We start from the raw sequence: 25093 nt of genomic DNA, 5'->3' as shown, positions 1-25093 counted from the left end.
CTCCACCCTCAGAGTATGGCTCTAGGCAAGTATACAATCTCTCTGCGGCTCAGGTTCCTTCTCTGTGAAAAGGGCTCTGGTAAGGCTCACAGGAGCCAGCTCTGCACAGACACTGACATTATCTCCTGTCCCACTCAGATCTTCATGTCCTAGGCTCCTCCTAAAGGCTGAAGGAGTGGCCCTGCTGGGGAGCGAGAGCGCTCCCTGCTGGAGGGTGTCAACCTGTGGGGCTGTGCTCTTCCAGGGCCACTTCCAGAAGGGGAGGAATTGTGGAGCATGGCTAGTGGTCAACTGAGACCACAGAAAAACCACCATATCCACCTTAGACAAAAATTCAGCATGCCCTGGACGCTTTCCCCGTCAGGACACAGCCACGAGCCTGGTTCTTTAGGAGGCTCCTTGTCACTCCCAGAGCAGCACCACTAATGACTGCCCCCAACTGGTGGCACCTACGGCTCATTAGTCCTCTTTACAAACAGAACACTGACCCACTTACACCCTTGTTTGTAGGGTCTTTGTGTAACTACAAGTCTAACTGCTGAATAAATTCCTAGGAGTGGCATGGCTATCATGAATGTGAAGAGATGATGTCAAATGTCACTCCAAAAAGGCTGTCAGAGAAGACTTTCTTAAGGGCAGCCAGGGAGGCAGGCCTGATGGCATAGCAGTTAACTTTGTACGCTCCACTTTGGTGGCCCAGGGTTCACCAGTTCCTATCCTGGGCATGGACCTACACACCGCTTATTAAGCCACGCTGTGGCAGACGTCCTGCATATAAAGTAGAGGAAGATGGGCACAGAAGTTAGCTCAGGGCCAATCTTCCTCAGCGAAAAGAGGAGGACTAGCATCAGATGTTCACTCAGGGTTAATCTTCCTCAAAAGAAAAAAGAAAGAAAAAAATCTTAAAAAAAAAAAGGAGGCAGCTAGGGAGCTGACAGCAGTGGCTGCCTAAGGAGAGGCTAGAGTGGGCAGAAGCCCTACTTTCTACAGGTTGCCTCTCATACTGTGAGAATTTCTTTTACTGTGACTTTATTTACAATGTGAATTTCCTGTAGTAGTTTCCCTAGTCTTCTAAGCAATGAGCCAGGCCTCCATGCCGAGGGACGGCTCAGGCGTCCCCTTGGCTGTGCTCCTTCCTTGGCCGGTTAGCACAGGAACTGGCGCTGGTGTGGGAAGATGCCAGCCACCTCCTCCCCAGACTGTGCTAAAAGAGACTCTAACCACCCTCTGCTTTACTGACAGAGACTCAACCAAAATCACTCCATTTGGCTGGGGCTGGGGCTGCCTGAGAGGCCAATAGGGCTTTCCTGGGCTGAGCAGTCAGAGCTGTGAGGCTGGCATCAAGAGTCTGAACATTCTGGACAACACTCCAGGTCAACAGCAGCTCAGAGCAGCCACCCTTTCCTCTCTGCCTGAGGGGAGTGCAGCTCTCTGGACAAGCAGTACTGCATGGGGAACCTGGAGAAAGATTTCCGACGGGTGGACTCTTCAATGCCCCTGAAGCTCCAGGTGCCAGGCTCTGGGGCAGAGCCCGGGGGCAAGGTGCCCACCAGGAGACAGGTCATCGGTGCTTAGCAGACTAGGCAGGGTGCGCCAGGCTAACAGGCGGAAAGCCTCAGCACAAACGGTGACAAGGTGGGACAGGACCTCCTCACTCAAGTCCTCTCCCTGAAGCCATGGAATTTGAAAATGACACTTCAAAGAGCATAACAAAGCAGGTCAGGGAGCAAAGGGTGACAAATGTCAAAGCGGAGGCTCTGGGGAAGCCACTAGCTCTGCATCTGCTGAGACGCAGTGTCCCTGTCTACAGAACGAAGTGATGAGAGGGCTGGCCCACAGGGTTGCCATGAGGATTAAAGGAGTTATGAAGCTCTTGCCACGTTGCCCACATTACCAGGCCACAGCAAGGATCCAATAATTGCTACCTAATTACTCATTTATAATCAGGAAAGAGAAGTTACTAAAAAGCTTTGTTTTAACTTTTTCACGGCAATGACTGTACAGACTCCTTCCAATCCATGCTGGTTTGAGCAGTGGGGGTTTTGAGATGCTGCCACAGGGTCAGCTCCTGCAGGAGACTGCGCTAGGGAGGCAAGGGTCTGAGTGCCTCACCCCAAGATCCAGCCTTCAAGGTCGCTGAAAGCCACCAAGGAAGCTGGTGAAACCCAGCCCACCCCTAAGATGCCCTGGCCCCCTCTTCTGTTCTGATCAGTATCAGCGGAGATTCCTCAGACCATGCTTTACTTACTTGTTCATCAGAACCTCCAGAAGCAAAATACTCCCCTGTTCTTGAAAAGGCAACAGTGGTGGCTGGACCCTACGGGAGCAAACAGAAAAGAAGAAACACCAAAGGTCACTCCAGACTCTAAACACACAGGAAGAAAACCAGAAGCTCCTGAATGAGAGCGGCAGCCGGAGGGCAAAGGGCTGGGGGCCTCATTCAGCCCATGCTCCTCCTCAGCCTTTGGCCAAGGAACCTGTGGTACCCAGGTATGAGCACCACTGCTGAGACCTCTGTTCCCAAACACCACTCACAGGTCAAAGGCCAGGCCACATGGGGCCACAGGTGGGCAAAGAGGAATGAACAGGACAGTACCTGCTGGCAGCCCTGCTGGGCTGGCATCACTGTCTCCACTTCCCAAGGAGGAGCCAGAGGTCAGAGAGGTGCACTGACTTATCCCAGCAACGGGGTCAAAACTTGGTCCTCCTGACCCAAGCCATCTCCTCCCCTATATCACCCTGCAATGGACCAGAGAAGTATGGAGCCTCAAGGAGGAGCCAATGAGCAGAGGAAGGGCACAGTCAGGGAGCCCAGGCGACACAAGAGGCCAGAACCAGGGCAAGAAGGAGGCTGGGGAGGGGGTTATGGAAGGTGCCTGGGCAGAGAAGCAACAGGATGTGTCTCTCTAATGTGCATGTCACTTTCTTTATGTTTGGACCTTAGGAGGAGATGTGCCCACTCTGGCTTCCCAGGTGCTGAAGGTCTGCACGACTGTCCAAAGGGTGATGCCAGGCCTGTGCCAGCCAGCACACTGAAGGCCAGTGAGCATGTCCAGGCCTGGGGAAGGGGGCCATGATCTCCTAGTAGAGGGAGGGCTCTTCCCCCACATGCCTGAAATCCACTGCAGAAAGATGCACAGAGCAAGAATCTGTTCAGCACAACACCACAAACCATCTCTTCTTCTGAGCCAAACCTTTAGTGTGGCAGTATTTGACACTTCCCAAGCAAAATCAGATAAAAGAGGCTCTCTACTATATGACAATAGTGTGGCCACTGTCACAAAGGCCACCTCAGTTCCTCCAGACCAACACAAGGAGCAGCAAAAACCCCAACTGCCCATACGAGGTATCTCCGGGGCTGATCTAAGCGGCAGAACCACGGACAAGAAGAACACTGGGAAGCACCTTCCACTAGATGCCAGAAAAGACCAGACAAGTTGTGGGCTGGAAAAGGGACCCGTGGTCGTGGAGCAAGACCAGCTTCTTCCCGCCCAGAAGAGATAGGCAGGTTGAGAGCTGCCCCCTGGGCCTAAGCACCCTGGAGGGAGGGAACATGTCTGTCCATGCTTCTGGAATCTATCCACAGTTCCTCCTCTCTGAGGTGCCCATACTAGGGGTGATGAAGAAGAAAGTAAGTACGAGGCCAGCTAACGCTGAGCCCTCAGGCTGGCTGGGAGCACTTCGCCTGCACTGACCCACTTAGTCCTCACAGAGTAGTTTGTACATTTACCTTTCCTAAGGGTAACATGTCCAAGGGGGAGAACACAGCCTGAGAGACCAGAGACAAAGCCTCCAGTCTGTGCCCCTCAATGCCTTCTCTCGCAGGTGGGGCCCCAAGAGGATGGGAATCACAGGGAGTCCTGCACAGCCATCCAACAGGACAAAGGAGATCCATTCTTACTGACGGGGAACAATGCCCAATTACATCAGTGAGTATGAAATCCCAGGTGCAAGGCACTATGGGCTGCGTGCGCAGTGCCTGAGTGTAGGACCAGGGCAGGTGGGGTGTCACTCAGATCTCTTCCAGGCAGATAGTCACCAAGGGTTAACAAGGTTTATAGGACTTATGATGGCGGGGGTGGGGGTGGGGTGCAATTTCAGGTACTTTTACTTGATTCTTGGAAATTTTTATAATTTCCCATATTTTGAATTTTTTAACAATGAGTATATGGCATTGCTACATTACTATATAAACAAAACAAAACTATGTTCATTTTGAGGAAAAACAAAGAGGGAAGAGAGAAAAGGGAAGAAAACCAGTACATGGTGTGTCAAAAAAGCCGGGCTCTTTGCCTGCCCAGATCTGGCTCGTTGAGGAATGGCAGGTTTCCAAGAAGTCACAGCAACTAAGGAACCAAACAAATATTTGTGGGTCAGTCTCCTTTCCTGTTGTCACTCAACCACCAGATGCTAAGCTGGGGACAAGATGCTGGAGGCCAAGCAGCCCATGGCTCAGCAGGGGGATCAGAGCCAGACAGTAGGTACTGGGAGCCCTCCTGACAAAAATTGCAAGAGCTTTCCCCAGAGTCCAAGTCCCAGCAAACTCCAGGGATGGCGGGAACAACAAGTACGGTGGGAGGGGAATCTCAAGGGGGTGAGGCCCACAGTCCTCCTAACAGTGCCCGTGTACCAACAGCACTGCTTGGCTCCCGCACCAGGTACCTCAGTCTTCTTGGAAAGGGTGGCCTGCCACAAAGGCTCCTGCCCTTCTATCCAGGGTCCATGCAAGCAGCCCAGGGCACTCAGAGCACAGCCCAAGAATGGCTGGCCCGGGCTCCACTACGGGCCAAAGCCACCATGGACTGGAACCCAGATGGGCTCTCCACTGCTGCCAATCATCGTCCCTAATCCCTCGGTCAGCCTTTGGGGCCCCAGACAACCCAGCCCCACTTCCGCCCTCAGGAGTGCTCCAGCCCCACTAGACTGCTCACACTCCTCAAACACTGAGAATGAGAAGGTCTTCTCCTCCTCCATGTTCTTTCTGTAGCCTCCTGCACTGAGCTCTTCATCCAGTTATTTACAATCTTTCTTGGTTTTAAAGAAATTCATTTAAGGCTACAAATTTGCCTCTGATTACCACCTTAGATAGATCCGAAAAGTTTCCAATATGTAATATTTTCACCATCATTCACTTGGAAACAGCTAGTTTCCACTGTGATTCTCTTCAGCCCAGCAGTTATTAAGGAGTACATTCTAAAGTTTCCCCACCCTGAGGCCTTGCAGGGAGTCTCTATCGCTGACAGTGATCAGCTGTGATGCATGTTCTTTGAGACTGTTCTGCCTTCGCTCTGGGTTACTCCTTTTACTTAATTAGTCACTCAATCCATTTGTTCACTGGCTCAGGGCAGGGATGTTGCCAAATTGTTTCTTCCCACAGGCAATGCCTAGGGCCTCTGCAGTGACTCCCGAGTGTGACTCTGAGCAATAGCTCTTGTCTGGGCCTTCAGTGGTGTGGAGTCCGACCTGCCCTTGGTCAATGGAGATGCCCACCCACCTGAGGCCCTTGTTCAATCTGCCTCCAGGCCAGATCCACTGGCAGGGATGTCCCATGGGCTCAACCAGGTCCTTCCTCCCTCTCTGGATCTGCTCAGAATCTTTTGTGAGATGATCCTGCCTGATCATCAAGAGCACTGGACACAGCCTAGCCTCCCACCCGACTCTCCCTCCTGACCCAGCCACACTTGGCCCTTGAGCTGGGCCGGACCTACACCCAGTCATTTCACCACACGCCGCCTCTCCCCTGCCAACTTCTAGACCCAAGGGACCCATAGTCCCTGGTTTCTTTACTTTCAAAGCACAAAGCATCAATGAAGAAAGTGGAAAAAAAAAAAAAAAGCACAACAAAGGAGCCCATGGTGTTTAGATCCCACAGCTCCTGGTGACTCACTCTGCAGCCCCCTGCAGCCTGTCCAACCTCCCTACTCTCCTCACTGCCTCCCCACCTGACTCACTGAGGAGCCTGAACACCTAAACTTTGACCCCTGTGCCCACGACAGCTATGCTGGCAAAGTCCAGCCAGGTACCCCCAACCACCACCACCTCACAAGGGTTTTGAAATGTTTTTTGTGATGGCCAGTGGACAAAAAGGATTGTCACACCATATGCCCCAAGACAGAAGTAAAAGAAGAGTTGCCATCAAACAGAGACACAGAGGCCACAGAGGCCCGAGAGACCTCTGGTGTGGGTGGCGGTCTTGGACCACCAGCTCATGTAGGGTGACTGCAACCTAGCCTTCCGTGCTGCTTCCTCCACAAACCCCAGCAAGAAGACACCCGCCCTCGCCCACCAGCATCTGCCATAGGCTGGCTCTTGTGTTCGAGTGGTGGTCCCATGGACAAGGAGCAGCATCTGGGGAGGAACTGCTGCTCATGAACACCATACTCTCTCTTGACCTCGGCCGAGGACACCCGCTCCCAGTCTTCAACCCTGGGCTGCTGGCAGGAGACAGAGGGCCAGGCTGACTTCTTGGTTACTTACGGTGGAATAAATAAGCTGGCCTCCCTCTTGATGTCCCCTCACTTCTCCCAGAAGGTGCCCAACCATCCAAGCCAGGTATGAGCCTCCCAACCATGGAAGTAATTCTCCAAAATGAAATGACTACACAAGAGTTGCAGAGTGCTGGAAGACAGAGAGGAGAGGTACATTCGGAGAGCTTCCTTCCACCTGGAGCAGCACGAGGGGCAGCTTGTGCCCCAGGCCACTCTGTCACACTGCTGCCTCTTCTCAAGAGTGAGTCCCCCTTGTTGCCACTTCCCAGCCTAGGCTCTGGAATGGTACAAGCTCCCAGTAACATTGGGGGATCCTATACTCTGAGTCCGTGATTTCACAACAACCAAGCCTCTGAGCAAAGCCCCTCACCCAGCCCTGTTTCAGGGCTCTGGGCCCTTGGCCATGGCTGCTTACTGGCACCACGGGCTGGTTGGGGCATATGAAACCATGAGCCCATCAGTCCCCATACAATTCAGTCACTCCACAGCGACACGAACACCAACTGCACAGCCACAAACACCAGATTTAACTCCCCACCCACGTCCCGCCCACCATCTTCTCCCAAATAGCTCTGGGGACTTAAACCAAATGAGCATGGCTCAAGATTATGTTTCAGAAAATACAGAAAAATAAATCTGTATTTCTAGCACATTGCCCCCACAGTTGCCACACAGAGCTACGAGGGCCTCACTCGGGGTACAAGGCTTCAAGTAATAGCTGTAGTTGGTGGGAAAGCCCTTCCCTCTCCTGCCAGTTTTCCCTGCCACAAAGGGACGGGCGAGATGGGACGAGGAGGCTCCTGTGCAGCCCTGACACTGCTAAGTCTCTACTGGATCCAGCAAGAAGCAGGGACTCCCCTTCCTCCTGCTTAACTGTCGTGGCCATGGCAGATCCCACAGCAAGACTTTCCAGAACCTCAGAGGGCACTGGCATCCCCGCCAGCCTAGTGCCATCAGACACCCGGCCTGTCCTCTGGGAGTCAGGCCTGGAAAACATGACTCAATGGATGGGACTAATAAAGGGCACGGCAAAGAGACATGCAGACCAAGGCGCCGGCAGGGCAAACCCACGCAGGGCAGCTGGTGGAGACAAGTGCATTTAGGTCAGGGGAGCCACCACAGCCCACCCGTCAGGGGATGGCTTTCAGGAGTTTTGTGACAAAAGAGAAGCCAAAGCAAGGGGATGTTCTGGAGGAGATGAGAACCACCCTAAACAAAATGACAAGCCAGATAAACCCTGGAGAGACTCCGTGGGTGAGTGAGAGGAGGGGAAACAGCAATATCCACCCCAGAGGGGGAGGGACTGACAGCTAAGGCCCTGTGCCCATCAATGGGGGCCAAGTCATCAGACACCCCCACCACTGACTCATTTTCCTAACAAACACTGCCTGCCCACCCATGGTGCCAGGACCATGCCCATAACAGAAACTTAAATGGCCTTTTAAAGAGCTCTCACCTACTATAGCATGGGATCACTTTCTGAGAGCGGAAGTGGAATGAACTGACATCTGTGAGGACCTACTCTGTCTGGTGCTGGGCAATGCAGACACATCCTCTCCTATTACGAGGCAGACAGGGGAGTCATTGCAGATGAGAAAAGGCTCAGCAAAGTCAAGGTCTTGCCCAATGTCACAGAGTAAGAGGCAAGGCTGGAATGGTCTGACCCCAATGCCCAAGCCATTTCCTCCCACCTGCAGCCTCTCAAAGCTCAGGCTTTTTCAGCCGAACAAGGTGGAAGAGTGCCCATCGTTTTGCCAAACTAGAAACAGGTGGGTACAAGCTGTTTGTTCCTAGAAATATTAGGGGTGCTTCCTTAGAAAGCTGGGCATCAACACCCACCAGACAAGGCTGTGTGAACCCTTCCCAACCAAATGCATCCTGGCACTTGACCTCACTCAAAGAAGCTGGCAAAGGTGACTGGTGCAGGTTCTTTACCAGCCCAAGCCCTGAGAGAGAAACTGTCCATGTCCCCAGGGTTGAAAAGGTGGAGGAAGGAAGGCAATGTGCCATATCCAGGTTGGCAGCACCTCGCTTCTCTGTCTACTTGCCACCCAGGGTGGGCAAATTCAGCTGGAGGTAGGGGGGTAAAGAGGGTACCCTACCTCTCAGCCCCAACAGACCCCAGCCTGTCCCAACCCCCCCATCCTGGCAAAGGTGTCAGTGTCTGCTCGGGTTGCATTTGGAAACCTGCCGCCACTGCTGCCTTATCACTGAGGCTCTGTGCAGCTGGAGCAGCAGGGCTGTTTAAGGGCTAGAGTCCATGCAAGTTGGAGCCAGGAAAGGGCCTACCTCGCTCTCTGGCCCGCCAGCCAAGTCACTCAATGACACTCACTCCGTGGAAGCCTCTGAAGAGCCACACGGGCCCCAGCTGCAGCTGATGAGCTGTTCCTGCAGTACAGCATGGGCAGCGTCGAGCTCCCATGGGGCAGGAGCCTCTCTCAGTCCCCAGCCACACTCCCTGAATGACCCCTTGTAGCTCAGAGTTCCAAAGCTAGGACTTTAGGAGAGAAGCCAAATCCTTCAGGCTCACCATAAACTTGTAACTGACATCTACCCCAGTCCCACAAAATGAGCCGGCCTCACATGGGCTAATGGGAAGTGTGCCAATTATGCACCAGAGAACCACCAAATGGCCAGCATGGTCAGACTCCTGGGCTGATGAGCTGCCCTCAATGCCATCACGTGGGTCCCACCCAGGAGACCCAGGCTGCAGTGGGTGACCCTGATCTTAGCTCGGCAGTCAGCAAGTACCTCCATCCTGGTACCCCTGTGACATTACGAGACACTGAATGGCATATCAGGAGACTTCTGGCCTCAAGCTAGACAAGAGAGCACCAGCCCAATGGCACTGCCTCACCTGACCCTCCCTCCCTATTTCCCCAGAGAGGCTCACTCAGGCCCTGCCCTCACACAGGACATGGGGACACTTCGCTGGCACACACACAGCCCCCACTCCTGGTCAAGGTTTGTCTCACCCCAGCATCAGCTCCCTGTGGCTGGCTTCTCTCAGCTGGCCTCTGACCCCCAGCCTGCACTGTCCCTTCTCACAGGTGTGAAACTGGAAGCACAAGGGAGTTCCTGCTCTATTTGGCAGAAAAACTCAATAGCCCTCCCTCTCACGGCTCTCTCAGGGCTATGCCTGGGGACTGTCACAGGAGGTCCTCCAAATCCAAACCAAAGTTTCATGGGGTTCCATCCTGGTGAAATGGGGTCATATGCAGCAAGGCCAGGACACAAGCAGCCACAAGGCTTGCGGGCCTCCTACACAGACCAGTGACCTAAAAACAAGTGTGCAATCACAACTCAACTTCTAAAGGGCGTAGATGAGTGTGGTGGAGACTGCGGAGACGTGGATACTTGTCCCAGCTCTGCCATCCTAAGCTGCCTGAGGTCCCTACAAGTCCAGACCACTCTCTGGGCCTCAGTTTCCCCACCTGGACTCAAAAGTGCTTTCATATCTGCCATCCTCACCTGTGGGACAGAATCCCTGGGCATATGGGACCCACTCAGAAGCCCTAGGGCCTTCAGGAAGTGGCTGGTGGCAGCTGCGCTTTACAAGGCACTCAGCCACCTCCCGGGACAGAATGTGGAAGCTCAAGTCACCCAGGAGCCCAGGTGCACATCTTCCTGGAAGGACGGGACAGGGAATGGACTTAACGAGTGGGAAGCCTAAGAGGACTGCTTCAGCCCACTCCTCAGCAGCCTTGTGATGCAGCCCCCCTACCAGGCCCTCTCCCTGGGAATCAGTGCAGGTAATACATGTCCCAAAGGCGTCAACCAGGGTGTCAAAGAACTTCCTGGAGCTGAGCCACTCTGACCTGATAGCATCTCACAAACCCTCACAAGTCAGGAACGTCCTCGAAGCACACTGGCTCCCAGGTGACAACACAGGCCCAGCCTCCATGGATTTCTCCCCTTGGGGCTGAGCAAAGCAGCCCCCACTCCTGGCCACAGATCTCCACATATACTAGGTATACAGTCTAGCTGGTGGGCTGTTTTTAAACAACTGCCCAAATTAAGGCTGCTCAGCCACATTATCCTCCCTTAGGAAAGTACCATTAGCTGACTTTGAATTGCCCCAAACCCAGGGGCAGAGCCAGGCCCAACAAGGAGCCACAGCAAACCCTGGCAGACCCTGGGGCCTGGAGGGCAAGGAGGGCTTTGCTTAGGGCAAACAGGCTCTCCTTGGGCAGCCCTGCCCCACACGTACTACGTACTTTGCACTTGCACGCCCACATCAGCCCTGAGACCAGACTCTTCAATCATCCACGTCATTAGGAAGCAGCCCAAAAGTCTTCTCAAGGAAGCGGGTCTGGTCTGCCCATGTGGCCAGCTGCAGAACCTGGCAGCAAGCTGCCATCACCATCGGGGGAGCACAGTGGTCTCACCACGGATATTGAGGAAGAGATGGTGGGCAGGAGAGAATCAGCTCTCTAGGAAGAGGAGGGGCTAAAGCAAGTGCAGGGATGGAGCAGAGTCAGGGCAATCCTGGCTAGCTCCTTCCACCCCGATTCGGTCTGCAGAACCCTGAGCAAGCCAGGCCCCGGGGCTCCCAGCCCGTGGCAGCCCACCATGGGGCTGGTGTCATGGGAAGAGCTAATGGCACACCAATCCTAAGTTTCTGTATTTGATATGGACTTTGAGAGGTTGGGAACAGAAACAAATTTGAGCCTCACACTCCGATTCCCACTTTCATCTGAGCTGCACCCTGGGGAGAAACCAACCTACCTTCACCCAACCCTCCTTCACCCAACCCTCCAAGTACCACATAAGACTCAGTCTGCCTCTCCTGGTTTCCTAACTCATCTCATGCCATCTCAGCTCTGTGGACCTCCCCAGGGAGGCCCCTGCTTCCCAGGCCATGACATCCATTTTGTACCCCTGATGCCCAGCTCAATGAGCTGGGGAGCAGATGACAAACAAACAGATGGCAAAATGAACAGAGCTCACTTCTCCTTCTTCTCCTTTCCTCTGGACACTGTAAGCTTGGTGCCCTGAAGAAGAAATGATTCCATGGAGCCAATTCCCATTCTCTATACCCTCAAACTGCCAGCTGTCCCTCAGCCTGGTTCCCAAACATGTCTAGGTTCAACAGCAGACAAGCAAACATGCAGTTCCACTTGGCCTGTTTCACTTCTCCAGGAGAACAACATCAACAGGGATCCTTTCTGTGCTTGAAGCTGCACCCACACATGGGGATGGCATTTCAGATACCACATTCAAGGATTCTCAGCCTAAGAAGTGAATTGGGTGTTTAAAGAACCCTCAGAAAAAAAGAAAAAGCCCTGGGTGATCACTCAGTATACATCTGTTTGCATGGTGTTTCTATGTACTGCCTTTTCTTTCTTTTTATGGGAAGCAGGAGAGGCAGTGGCATTCACATGGTTTTTAAATGCTCTCCTGGTTGTAAGATCCAAAACTGGTTACACATTAATCTAAATAATTGACTTGCCAAAGAGCTAACAAAGGTGGCTCCCCAACAAGCTTACAACAGGAGCAGCTGTCACCCCAGCCCAGTGCCGTACATTACATCTAGATGTGCCGGCTCCGGGCAACAGGCCTGCTGTCCTCACATGAGATGTGTCTCTGACAGAGAGGACAAGGGGTCACCACGAGCTGAGGGCAGCAAGTGGCCTGCAGGTCCCAAGAAAGCAGAAGAAAGGGCCCATGCCCTTAAGCCATGGCTAACGGCCCCACGTGCCCCGACTCAGATGACAGTGGGATCCAGAGAGCTCTGGGCTAGACACCTCCCACCTGGCTTCTGATCCAAGATATATGAGCACCCCAAGGCCTCCTTCAGCCCTGAGGGCCCTTCCCTACTCTACATCCTGCCTGCATCCTGCTCACAGGTGGAGAAGGGGATGAACTGTAAAGCTCTGGTCTCTGCCGCCCCTGCCCGACTTGGGTGTGGCAACTATGTCCCAAGAGGAGACATTCTGATGACCACTCTGCTCAGCAGGAAACAGCTCAACCATGACTTCCTGGTGGGAGGTGAGAGGCCCACACCCAGCCAGCTGCTAGAGAATGCCCAAGTAGCCCACCTCACCACAGCCCCCAGACAGGGGCCCGTGCCTGGCCACTGCCCACCCAGGGAGTCCAGAGCACCAGATGCGTTGGTGAAAGCCACTCAGAGAGAAGGCCTCTGCTCACTTGATTCAATTCCAGGAATTCCCAAACAAACACGCAGCAAGATTTCTCTCCTTTGCACCTGCCTCTGTGAGACACCTGTTGTTTCTGTCTCCAAAGGGCTTTAAAGTCTGCAGAACCCAAGGAGACCCCAGTAGCAACTCAGGGCATGGGTTCTTGGGCTCTACTCAACTGCTGGACCAAGGAACGCCTGAGGTCATCAGGGGACAGATTCCATTCAGCCACTTAGAGGAAGCCTGCTAACCGCGTTTAGATGCCTACCCACCCACCCCTCACTCAATTTAACTCCTCTACTCCCTTCTCAGCTGTAGTGCCAGGCCCAGCACTTCTGCCAGAGGTCACAGGTCTTGTGGGTGGCAAACCTGTTTTTGCATCTCACTCCATTGCCTAGGCTATGAGGGCACCACAGAAACCACTCCCCCGTGGGCTCCAAGGGAAGGGCCACCTCAGATGAACCCAGCCTTGCACAGGCCTCAAGGCCGTGCCTCCCACCCACTCCATGCCAGGCCGATGCCCTCACCTGATGCCCGTGGAGCGTGTAGAGCAGCCGGCCCTCCATGAGGTCCAGGATCTTCAGAGTCGAGTCGCTGGAGGCTGTGACCAGGTAGTTTCCCGACGGGTGGAAGGAGAGGGCATTCACTGCCGCGCTGTGCACTGAGGGAAGGATATCAGTCAGGCGCTGGCTGGGAGGCCCAGGGAGCACAGCTGAAGCCTGAAGATGAGCAATTGGGGCCAACCGAGGCTTGGCACAGGGCTGCCTGGGGTGGCTATCACTCAGAGGGGCTAAGAGGAACCCCTCAAGGATTTCCCAGGAGAGCAGCATGATCAATGGACAGGAGACTCATCCAGAGCTAAGGGCTAGCGGCAGGAGACAGAGGGCAGGCAGGAGCCACATGGCAAGGTGAGAGGGATCAAGCAATTCCTCCACCTCTCCCACCACACTGAGCAGTCAAGCTGGAGCAGAGCAGAGGGCTCAAATGTAATGCTCAATCTGTCTTACATACTGCTACGTTAGGAAAACCAAGTGGAAAATCAAACCCTTGAAATGCCAATACGATGCCCCAACTCTACAGGAGAAGGGGTGTGTGAGGGCAGGCGAGCAGACAGCTAAGACACACTCTCAGGAGCCAGTTGGGCCTGGGTTCCGATCCCAGCCTCCCTACTAGCCCACCTGGTGACCTTGAGCAAGCACCCTGACACACTGAGCCTGTTTATCCTGCTGCATCACAGCACCCACGTGTTAGGGGCACTTGTGGGGATGCTACCAGGTTAAGCCTATGAGGCCTCTGTACAGAGTGAGCCCTCAGATGTCCCTCTCTGCTGCCCCTCGTGGCCCATGCAACTCCAGGTCCTGCCATTTTACACACTCAACAGCTCAACCCCATGCATGACTCTTTTCCCCACTGCCCCAGCCCAAGCCCCACCATCCATCTTGGTGTCTGTCACTCCTCAAGATCCAGCCACCTGTTGGCTCCCCAGCAGTGGGAACTTTCCACCCTTGTTCCCTGTGGGCCCAGGAGTCTCTTGCCCACCTCCTCCCCTGGCCTTGAAGCTCACTGTTCAGAGTCACCTCCTCAGGAAAGCCTCCCCAGACCTGCCCATCAGGGCCACCCCCTTGATTTGTCCTCCTGAAGCGCCATGAGTCTCTGGTCAGTGCACTCTTCACAGCAGGGGCTTTATATTTTGGTGCAGCTATTTGATTCATGGCTGGGTCTCCCATGAGACCATGTGCTCCATCAGGCAAGGGCCGTGCTAGGTCCTTGGCTCCCTACTCAGAGCCTGACACTGAGCGGGACTCAGAAAGTAGCTGGTAAGTAAGTGGGTGAGTTGGACCCAGGCAGGCCACATGGGGATGGCAATGTGTGGACCAGCTACATCACAGCTTCTTAGAGTAGCTGCCAAGGAGGATCTTGGTGCCTTCGTACTCATCATACAGGCCTGGTGAGGGAAACCAGTGGGGCTAAGACAACCATGATCCTCCCAAGTCAGAATTCCCACAGACCTAAAGGCAAATTCTAAAAACAACCCCTCAGCCCAGCCCTGTGAAGCTGCAGGAACCGTTCCTGGACCAGTAAACACATTCACTACAAAATGGTCCTCAGTAGAGCCTATGGGGGTGCACGAAGCCCCTAGGACACCAGCCCAGCTGATGTGTTGACGTGGCTGGGGAGTGTGGATACATGTTCCCAAGCACACTTAGGGGAGACAGCCAGGGCTTTATGTAACACGATGCTTATGTCTGAACACTGTCTAAGCACCAAGAACCCCAAGAGATGGCCTGGAGAGAGGCTCACGAGGTCTGCACAGCCAGCTCCTAGAGGCACAGTACGGAGCCCCTACAGCCCGACACTCCCCACACTCGAGGCCATGGGGGAGGGGGACCAGCTCTCTCAGTGTTTACCAAAATTGGGGGCACAGAGAGCAGAGGAATAAAGCCATAGCCAACTCCAGCAGGAATTGAACAGGTGCCAGCCACAAGGAGTAGTAGAAAGAACATTAGTAATGCACAGAGTGTGACCATCACTACCCGCATGTGCAGACCCAGAGCAGGGCTGTGGACAGAAGCTCCAGATAGAAAGCAGAGGTTATCTCTGGGGAGGACAGGAATAGGGGGGTTCTAATTTACTCTGTGTACTTACAGAAATTTTTAGCCATCAGAATACGGTCACTATGATTACACAACTGAGTGAAATAAAAAGTGAATCCTTCCCTCCCCCCAGAAGAGTATGTCATGTTCAGGGAGGCAGGAGATCAGGTCTAGCTCGGCAGTCCTGCAGGCACTTCAGGTTGTGTCTGTAGGTTGAGAGCCAGTGCCCTGCGCTCCGGAGGGGCCGGCTATGCTCATCTGCATACTGGTTCATGCTGGCAGATAAGTGGGGTCAGAGGGGGGCAGAAGCACTGTGAGAGCGCCCCAGGGGAGTCCTGCCCACCCTTGACCCCACAGGCCCACAGGACAGCCCTGGGAGGCAGCCCTCCTGCATCTACCTCAGCACTCCCCAGTCTCCCCTTGGGCCTCTTGATATGCTGCTCCTGGCACATCTGCCTCCCTGAGCTCTGGAGAAGGGCGCATTATTCTTGTTCCTGCAGCCCTTGGCAGCCTGCTCTGGGATAACCGCCACCCCCACCCCACCTGAGATGAAGCTCACAAGACGAGCAGCTGGAGCAGGGAGGGTGAGCTCAGGGCTTCCCCAGCACCCTGAGAGTGGCAGGTCAGGGTGTGGATACCACACCAGCGCTTCCCACATGGTCAAGCCCACCCAAGGGAGAGAATCTCCCCTAGAAGAAAGGCACCAGAAGCCCTGCTCCACTATAAATGGCAGGAATATCAAAGGGCTCCTGGCTGGGGTGGAAACATCTAGAACCATTTACTAGAAGAGGGCTCAGCCTGGCATTCCAGGATTTGGGGAATGTATCAGACACCTACTCGCCTTTCCCCACTCACTCTCCTGCCTTGCTCACCAGTCCCGCCAGCCTGTGGCAGCCTCTCTGGCTCTCTAGAGGTGGCGGAGCCATACCAGGGGGGCCTCATCATAAGAATCACCCCTGCATGACAGTCTCCCACAGAGGTTCAGCTGCCCCACAAGGTGGGGAGCCTCCAGTCACAAAGCCCTGAGCAGTGATGTCCACAAGCAATCCACTTTTCATCCGGCCCAAAGCTGCAGGCCCTCTTCTTGGCTCCATGGCAGACATCAGTGATAATTGATGGCAGAGTGCCATTTGGGCACAACTGTGAGTTCCTAGCTATTATCCCCCCAACCCCACCTCTAACCCAAAGAAGGGACTCCAACTCAGGATCACAGATAAACCAATGTCAAGATTCTACAGGTCACCAAAAGCCCAGGGAGGGTGGGACTGAGGCTGCTGCAGACCCTGCCCCCAACCATCAGGAACTGGCCGCAGCTTGTGGGCAGCAGGTGGCCTAAGGAGAGACCTGGGTACCGACAATCCACTCTGCCCCACAGCTCTGCATGTTGAGGCCCTCAGCAAACCTGGCTCACTGCGGAGCCCAGAGAAAGCCAAGGTGCCCAAGTAGGAGATACCTTTCTGGAGCAGGCCATGCCAGGGCCAAGCCCCACCCCCAACACCCCACCACAAAGAGCTTGGCTCACTTCACCGAGGGTGGCTTCTCATGATGCACAACCAGCATTACCAGAGACGTGGTAGCTTTGGGTCTACAAAGGACTATGGATTTGCACAATGAAGGTGCTCTAATACCAGCAGCAAAGCACACTCTAAACACTCCTGTTTGCGAAGGTCACATAAATGCCCACTTAAGGATGGCAGGAAAGAGCCAGTGAGTTGGCCAGATCAGGTGGGACAGTGCACTGTCTCCTACTCAACCCTTTCAGTTTCAAAATGCCAAGCAAAGGATGCAGACCTGCCCTGCTGGCTGCACAGCTGTTTTAAAACCCTCCATGAACACAGCTGGGGTAAGGCAGAGGTCCAGGGGTGTGCTAAGGACCAGGGACAGAGAACCTGGGACTCTGAGCTCTAACTGGAGTTTCTGGAGAGGGCCAAGCCAAGCCCTCTCAGGTGCCTCAGGCAAGTAAAGGGCTAGAATCAACACAGTATGAGGAACCCAGTGTGGAATGGTGGACAGAACACCAGACTCGGAGGCCCTGAGCTGGAGACTCAGATTCACAGCTTCGCAGCTGCCTGACTGTGGGCAAGCCTCAAGCTCCCCAGCCCTGAAATAGGGAGTAGCCTGCCCTGCTGACCACCCAGGCCTGTCACTAGATAAAGGACCTGCACGTGCCTATAAACCGCAAAGCGTATTATGGGTTCCAGGACGGGGGCTGCTGCTCAGATGTCTGAACAGCCTTCTGTGGGCTCACAGCATATGGAGCCTGACCCGCCTCCATGGGGACTGGCACTCCCAGGGCTCCAGCAGCCCCACCAACTCTGTGCTGAATTGGGAAATCAGAACTGCTCCTGCAGTGATAGGCCAGAGCCAAGAAACTCCTTGCCTGAGACAAATGGCACCAGCTGCCTGCTGTAGCCCAAAGTGACTCCAGCAACCCACCACAGGACAGGAAGTGCCCTCCATGGAGCAGAGCCCTGGGGCGGCTGGCTACAGGCAGGCTGGGTTCACTGGCCACACGCTGCAGTATCATAAACCAAATTCTCTCAAAAGAGCCCAACAGCCACATGCGTCCAAAGCCCACTCAGGAGTGGCTGGTGCTCATCTAGAGTCACCGGGGAGACAATGGACATCACTGTGTCCTTAAAAACTTTCCCCTGATTTCCTAGGGATGAAGGACAGAAAACAGCTCAGGAGTCTGCTGCCAGAGGGCTCGGGGTCCTTCCTAGAGATTCAGCTTCCAAACAGATCCCCCTGCACCTCTGGGGGTGAGGAAGCAGCTGCCACTAAGGGGCCACAGCGAGCCTCTCAGGTGGAAGGTTCAGCCACAGAGCTCGCTAGGGGACCCGCTAGACCCGAGTAGACATGGCCAGGTCCCTCTAGCAGCAAAGAGAGTGAGGGGTGTGTCCTCCCCAACCAATGATCAACCCGGTTCTCTCTGAGCTCCAGAGGGTCAGCCTAGAGGTGATGAGATAAGTTTGCTGCCCTGTGAATACCCACCGTGTGCCATGCACTGGGCAGGGAGCTCAGAGGGAACCCAGGTGTTTATGGGGTACTCCAAGCTCCCCGAAACCTCTGATCTATATTAAGGGTGGCTTAGGAATAAGACACTGCAGGCTCATTGAGTGGCTCTGTCACAACAGGAAAAGACAGCAGCAAAAACAGACTGAAATCTCTCTGTGGAGCCTGCCAGCCTCATGCACCCCAGGTCCCCTCAGGACTCAGCCCCGATGCCATCTGAGTCCACCCATCACCTCCCCAACCCTGCCAGTCATTGACCTGCCACCCCCACACACTGCCAAACCTGCTCCCTCAAGAACCCCAGGGACCTCTTCCCAGCACCCTGCACTCTCCCTGACTGCTCTGCATTACTCCACCTCCTGACCACCCTCCTCACAAGACCCCAGTTTCCTTCATTCCCTGGCTCTGCCGTCTTCAGCCCTCCCATGCTCCCACCCCTCACTCTGGCTGCTTTATGGATCTTTTTTTTTTATGGCCCCTCAGTCACAGGGACCCAGGATGTGGCCTCAGCCATTCTCATGTCCCAGATCCCTGGGCCAAGCTGGCCCCTCCACCCTTCTCATTAGCTTCTGTCTCTCAGTCTCCAAAACCTATCCCCCGGGCCTGACTTCTGCCCCACTCTAATGCCCAGCCCTCACTCAGACATTGGGCACAGACAGCCCACCTACCAGTTACGCAGGCACACAAGCTTCCTACCCAAGTGGGCTCTCAGCACTGCTGTCCTCTCAGATGCCCCTCATCCCATCACTCTTCGAGTGACAGCACTTCTAGCCAGGCTGCATCTATGAGATCCTGAACCAGAGCATGACATTCAAGGCCCTCCCCAATGGGTACCTGCTACTGCACACCACAACCACCAAGCCCAGGATCCCTATTCCTCAGAGGTGGGCCTGGACTCTCCCAGGGTCACCCAGAGATCCTCTCCTCCAGTGTCAAGACTTACGTGGTACAAACCACGTCACCAGCACTGTATTACACCACTCACGTGGATTCTCCCATCAGATCCTCATAAACTTCCTAAGGAGGGCACTGTTACCATTCCCTTCACAGACAGGAAATAGCCTTTACTCCTAACCACTGCACTGACTCGTCACCTTCCCTTCCCATCTCTCCCTGTCCAAGACCTCCCTCCTGACCCCACCCTCCCACAGGCCCCCAGTCAAGTGGGCTGATGTGCCCAATCTCCAACTCAGTCCTGGCCCAGAGCAGAAGAAAGGCCTCTAAGTCTGAAGGAAGGGAGGGAAAGGTGTGGTCTCCAATAGAGGGCAGACCCCACTGCTGTTCTGTTCTGGAAGTCTCTGTCTGAAACAGACAGCATCAATGACAAAACCCCAGGGCTCCCTGTTGAGGAAAGAACCAGCTTTGTGGCTGCTCCCTGCCACCTGGTGGTGGTGTAGGGTACTGCAGGTCTTGACTACCTGAGCTGGCCAGACCCAGAGACCAGATTCCTGACTCCAGGACAGAGACTCAGCCTCATCAGCACCATTGTCATTGTCAATAATACTGTACCTGGCTCCTGTTTTGTGCCAGGCACTCTCTAAGTTCTTGACATGGATCAACTCCTTACCCTCCCAACACCACTGTGAAACAGGCCATATCATTGTCCCGTGGGGCCCAGAGGAGTAAAGTGACCTGCCCAATGTCACACAGCTATGAATGCCGAAGCTGGCTGCAGAGCCCACCCTCCACCATGTGCTTTTCAAGACCAGGATCCCTCTTCTTGGAAGGTCAGTCACCCCGGTTAGCCCAAGAAAGTGTTGTCCTCAAAAGTCTAAGAATCGGCTAGGCAAGGCTTATGGGAGGTATAAGGGGGAGAGCTCCGAACCCCAAGCCCCACGCCTTTGTCCAGATATGTCCTTCCCATTTTCAGGTGTGACTTTTGGAAGTGAGCCCACAGACTTTAAACTTAGTCCCAAGTCAATGACCACTGTTCTTCAAACAACTCCAGCTCTGTCCCTCCCCGGTCTCAGCCCTGAGCCCACAGCCCTGCCCGCCTGTTTTGCCTCCTGCACAACTCCCAGTTCCTCTCGTGGCCCCTCACCAGCTCCCTTCCTGGGCTCCATCCCCACAACTGTGGTGACTCACAGCTCTGCCCAGTCACACCTGCTCTCAGGCCAGCTCCATACCCCAAAACCTTCAGCTATCTCCTCCTAACCCGAGTCTGCCCCACCTTCACCTCCCACCTGGAGCCTGAAACCAGCCCATGTCAACTGCCCACTGTCCTGCCTTTCAAAGACTACAATTAAATCAGGGGACACAGCCCTGGGGCTGGCCCTTAAGCCTGGCCCCTAGCTAAATTGACCCTCACGGCTTATGGCTCCTCATCGGAGGAGGCCATCATGGAAAGACTAGGATTCCCCAGGGCTCATGCAGCCAAGGTCCCACCAACACTGACCTCTTTTGACAGAAACGCCCCCTTCACCACAAGGCCAAGGATTGTCACCTTGGCCCTGAAGGGCAGAGCTTCCATTATAGGGGGAGGCGAGTGGCATGAGAAGCCACTGAGAAGTGCCCCTTGAGAGAAGCCCTGGCCAGAGTCCCATCAAGGGCTCCCCATCTAGACCTGCAGTGTGCATGAGACTCTGCCATCCCACAAGTGGGCACCAAAATGCTTGGTAGTTGTCACGTAGCACCGTACTCCATCTCCTGGCTAAGGTTCCAAGCCAGGACAGCCATGCCACAGACTACCTGCCCCTGGAGATTTCAACAGACCCGAGACTCCTTCCCACCGGCCAGTGCTATCATCAGGCCCAGTTAAGCACCGCAGCAACGAGCCAGATGCCTGGCAACACACAGTCCCACCGTTGCTGCTCATGGACACTCACACTGATAATGCTGCAAGAGTCGGTGAGTCCGCACATCCCACACCTTCACCGTGTTGTCCATGCTGGCGGCGGCAATGCATGTGCCACTGGGGTGGAAGTCCACATAAGTGACAAAGCTGGAAAGACAGGGGCCACCACGTGCTATAGGAGGTCTGCCCTGACTCAGAACAGACCCAAAACCATCCAGCACTTTCCCATCCCTGTAAATCTGTTCATGCTGTTCCCTCAGACCAGAATACCTCCCTTCTGACCCGTTTCTTTACCAGGTGGCTGAGGGAGAGCAAGAAGGAGAGAGTGGGAACAGTGGCTAGCAGTGACATGAAGTGGACTTACCAGGGAGCAAGTCCCAGCATCAACTTCTAAATACAAGTGGAGAAAGTGGTCTTCAGACCAAAGGTCAGCAGCAGCTGGGGGTTCTCAGAGTTAGAGCTTGTGCCCTCACCAGAGCTGGAGGCAGGGAAGGCCCTGCTAGCTGAGGTCCACACACGAAGAGCCAGCAGGGCCCCAGAGCCACTGGCTCACCTATCTCCAGGAGACAGGCCAAGGGCCCTCAATAAACCCATACGTGACAGCCAGGCTGGTATCATGGCCAGCTCTCAAGAGGAGCCCTTACCTGGGGCTCCCTGCTGATGGGGAAGGGCCAGGGTTCATTTAGGAACCCAGAACAGGTGAGTCCCTGCACAAATGCAGGCTCCTCCCTCTCTCGATGATGTGGCACAATACAACGGCCGCCACCCACTACAAGAACCTGACGAGCCTTTCATTTATAAAGCCACCACCACAGATAACATACTAACATGCTTTTTTTTTTTCCTTTAAAGCTTCAGTGCAAGGTTGTGTATCCTAGTTGTTAGTTTTTAGTCCTTTATGTGAGCCATCACCACTGTATGACAACTAACAGACAGGTGGTGTGGTTCCACAACCAGGAAATGAACCTGGGCCACAGAGGTGAGACCACTGAATCTTAATCGCTAGACCCCCAGGGCTGGTTCCATGCTAACATGCTTTTGGGGGGTCTGGGTTCAACTGTTTTCAGACAGACATGTCAATTCTGAGAACTAGAAAGTGAAGGGAAAAGAGAGGCCCCAAGAATTACACGCCTTGAGATTAGGTGCTCCCATTATTTGTGGGGATGGGGATGAGGCTGAACATTCCACTCAAACAAGAAAAGACATGAAGGCAGGGAGCACCAGAGACGAGGCTGCTGGCGCCCACAGAAGGCTACTGGGGCCTTCTCATGCTCAGGTCTGTGCTTTTCTTGAGCACCTGTAGGTGGAGGACAGGCTCTGGGGACTCACCTGTCATGCTCACAGTATGAGTGGACACACTCCCGGCTGGTCTTGTCCCACAGCTTGACAGTCTTGTCATCACTGGCAGACACGATGAGCCGCCCATCAGGGGAGAACCTGAACCAGGCAGGGCACGAGTCACACCATCGTCATGGGTACTGCACACGGTCCTCCACAGCCACCCTTCCTGCTTTTCCCTCTACCCGACCCCAGGAACCAGCCGGGGCTATATGCCATGCTCTGACCCTGAGTGATCCTGGGCCAGGGTTTCCCCTCTGTGAGATGGGTAAGAATAGTGCCCACCTCGTGGTCAGCAGGCAGTAGCGCCATGCACAGGAGGCCCCTGGCACTGCACATGGTGTATGGCAATGTGAGTGCTGACTGCTGGTGCTGTTAGCATTAAGGCAGCCCAAAGCCCACCATCAACATCATTATCCTGTTCCCAGGTCCCCTGAGTCTACATGTGACTCTGAGAATGGGTCAGCAAAACATCGCCTGCCAACAAAAAGATGTGGAGGTCCTGGGGACCCACCATCAAAGGCCCACTGTGGGCTCAACACTTGTCTGCTGGCCTGGTCCCTCCTGTTCTCAGGAGTCTGATGGTGAGGCCTCTCAGCGCAATCAAGGGCTTCCAAGGACAAAGGAATGAATGCTCTGGGGAACAAGTAACTTGAATGGGGTCCCCAGCAGAACATGGTAACAGTCCCCAACCTCTGACTCCGTGGTTTCCCAGTGTCCCCAGACACCCCCAAACCTTTTCCTCTGGAGCATTGAGATTTGACACAAGAAATTTATGTTGAAAGGAACAGAATAAGCTGGAAGTAGGCACATCTGTGTCTGCAATTCTTGGACCCTGAAAGGTGCTCTGGGTCTCTTGGCTCCCATCCCCACAGCATTCCCCCCTAGACCAAAGAGAGGGCCAGTCTCCAGACCGACCCCCCTCAGAAGCTCAGGCCCCCATAAGGCAGCTCTGGAGAAAAATCAACCTCTAAGAAGCAGAACACCCCAGAGGAAAGTAGGCGAGCCTTAGCACCAGAGACTCGGGTTCAAATCCCAGCTCTGCCACTTTACCTGCCATGTGCCCTGGGGCAAGATACTGCACTGTTCTGAACCTCAGCTTCCTCATCTATAAAATGGGAGTGATATCACCTAGCTTGCAGGACTACTACGAGGAATACAAGAAAATGTATAGTGGTAGGACTGACATCATCTTACTGTTAGTGTTGCTATTGCTAATAAGTTGCCCCTGCTGACTTGCCTTGGGCTGCGACAGCACAGACATCAGGGAGTCATCGTGGCTGGCAATGAACTAACTGACTTGTCTCACGTCAGCTCAGTGAAGGTTCTCAACAACTTATAAGATAGAAACTATCACTGTTCCTATTTCCCAGACAAGGAAGCTGAGGCTCAGGAAGACTCAAGAGTGGCAAAGTAACTTGCCCAAGGTCAAGATGCTGGCACCTGGCAGCCCCTCTATGCCTCTCAACCTCCAGGTCCCTCCAAGGATCTCCAGGCAGGATGATACTCACTTGGCACAGCGGACCCAGTTGATGTGCTGGCTCAGGGAGAAGAGGAATTTCTGGCGATGAGTCGACCACACCTTGACTGTTTTGTCATCAGAGGCTGTCACGAGGGACTGGCCATCGCTACAGAAGTGGACACTCCTCACTGTGGCCGTATGTGCACGAAACACAGTTGACTCACCTTTGCTGTGGGGACAGGCATCCAGAGTCAGGACACTCATAACAGCGACACAAGGGCACACTACAGCTCTCCCCATCCCTCAGAGGCCCCTCTCAAAGTCAATCCAGGCCTGAGTGCCTCAGTCCCCAATAAGAAAGGCCAGAGCCTCCCCTCGAGAGCAGAGCACTGCCTCCTCTCTCCCTACCTACGTGCAAGCACCAGCAGGTGGAATCCCTTCCAGAATGGCCGGGGTCAGCCCAGAATCCCTCTCCCCACCTCAAGGGAAGGCCCCAACTGAAGCCCCAGCTTCTGATGGCACCTCCTTGGAAGAGGGGTAGATGTCCCACTGTGACCAGTCCAGAGCCAGGATGGGGGTCTGGGTGGGGACAACTCTGGCACCAGGGCCCCAGACTCACACAAGCCCCTCAAAGTCTATAACTCACACATTGGGTACCCAGATGCGGACAGTCTTGTCACGGGAGCCGGAGGCAAGCAGGTGTCCCGAAGGGGAGAAGTTCACACAGGTGACAGCATCCTTGTGGCCCACAAAGCGGTAGGCACGTGACTGGGGCTTCATGTGCCAGACCATGAGGCATGAGTCCATGGAGCCACTGGCTGAGGAGAGAGGAGATGCTACGACCCTCAGCTCTAGTGGGCCTTGAACCTCCACCAGGACATTGGGGAACGGCAGGCAAATGCAGCCTGACAGCCTAGCTCCACCGGCCCCCTGGGGAGAGGCCATACTTCCGGTGGCTGTAGACCAGGAGTTTGGAGAGCTACAGCTTGTCAGCTCTCCAAGCAGCAGGTCTGCACAGGAACCAGACCAAGAGATGCCCTTCACATACCAGCCCTGGGCTGCAACCCAAGGGGCCTCTGGGAAAACTTGTCACCCATGGGGTCCTATATCTCTCCGTAGGAGGACACTAAAGAGCACGTCCTCCCGAAACTGCGGAGCCAGCCCAACCCAATGGGCCTTTTACCACTGAGAGGGCTCAACTCAATCAGAAGCCTATAAGAGGTCCCAAAACTGGACCAAAAATGACTTCAGTTTCTTTCTTT

General features: G+C 54.5%; 1 protein-coding gene across 6 annotated transcripts in view; it reads right to left on the bottom strand.

Annotated features, from left to right (window-relative positions):
- Positions 1–25093, bottom strand: part of POC1A (POC1 centriolar protein A) — an 80975-nt gene that overhangs the window by 44599 nt on the left and 11283 nt on the right. For all 6 annotated transcript variants that reach the window (XM_070493000.1, XM_014826602.3, XM_070492999.1 and 3 more), the window contains exons 3-8: positions 24478–24649; positions 23881–24060; positions 22361–22468; positions 21063–21178; positions 13156–13289; positions 2249–2317 (exon numbers count right to left, since the gene is read on the bottom strand). In XM_070493000.1, the coding sequence (XP_070349101.1) occupies positions 2249–2317; positions 13156–13289; positions 21063–21178; positions 22361–22468; positions 23881–24060; positions 24478–24638 (768 nt within the window). In that variant the 5' untranslated portion in view covers positions 24639–24649. The remainder of the gene's footprint in view (positions 1–2248; positions 2318–13155; positions 13290–21062; positions 21179–22360; positions 22469–23880; positions 24061–24477; positions 24650–25093) is intronic.

The sequence above is a fragment of the Equus asinus genome, chromosome 21 (assembly GCF_041296235.1).
Source record: "Equus asinus isolate D_3611 breed Donkey chromosome 21, EquAss-T2T_v2, whole genome shotgun sequence".
Classification (NCBI taxonomy): Eukaryota; Metazoa; Chordata; class Mammalia; order Perissodactyla; family Equidae; genus Equus; species Equus asinus.
This window is presented reverse-complemented; position numbering and strand designations above follow the sequence as displayed.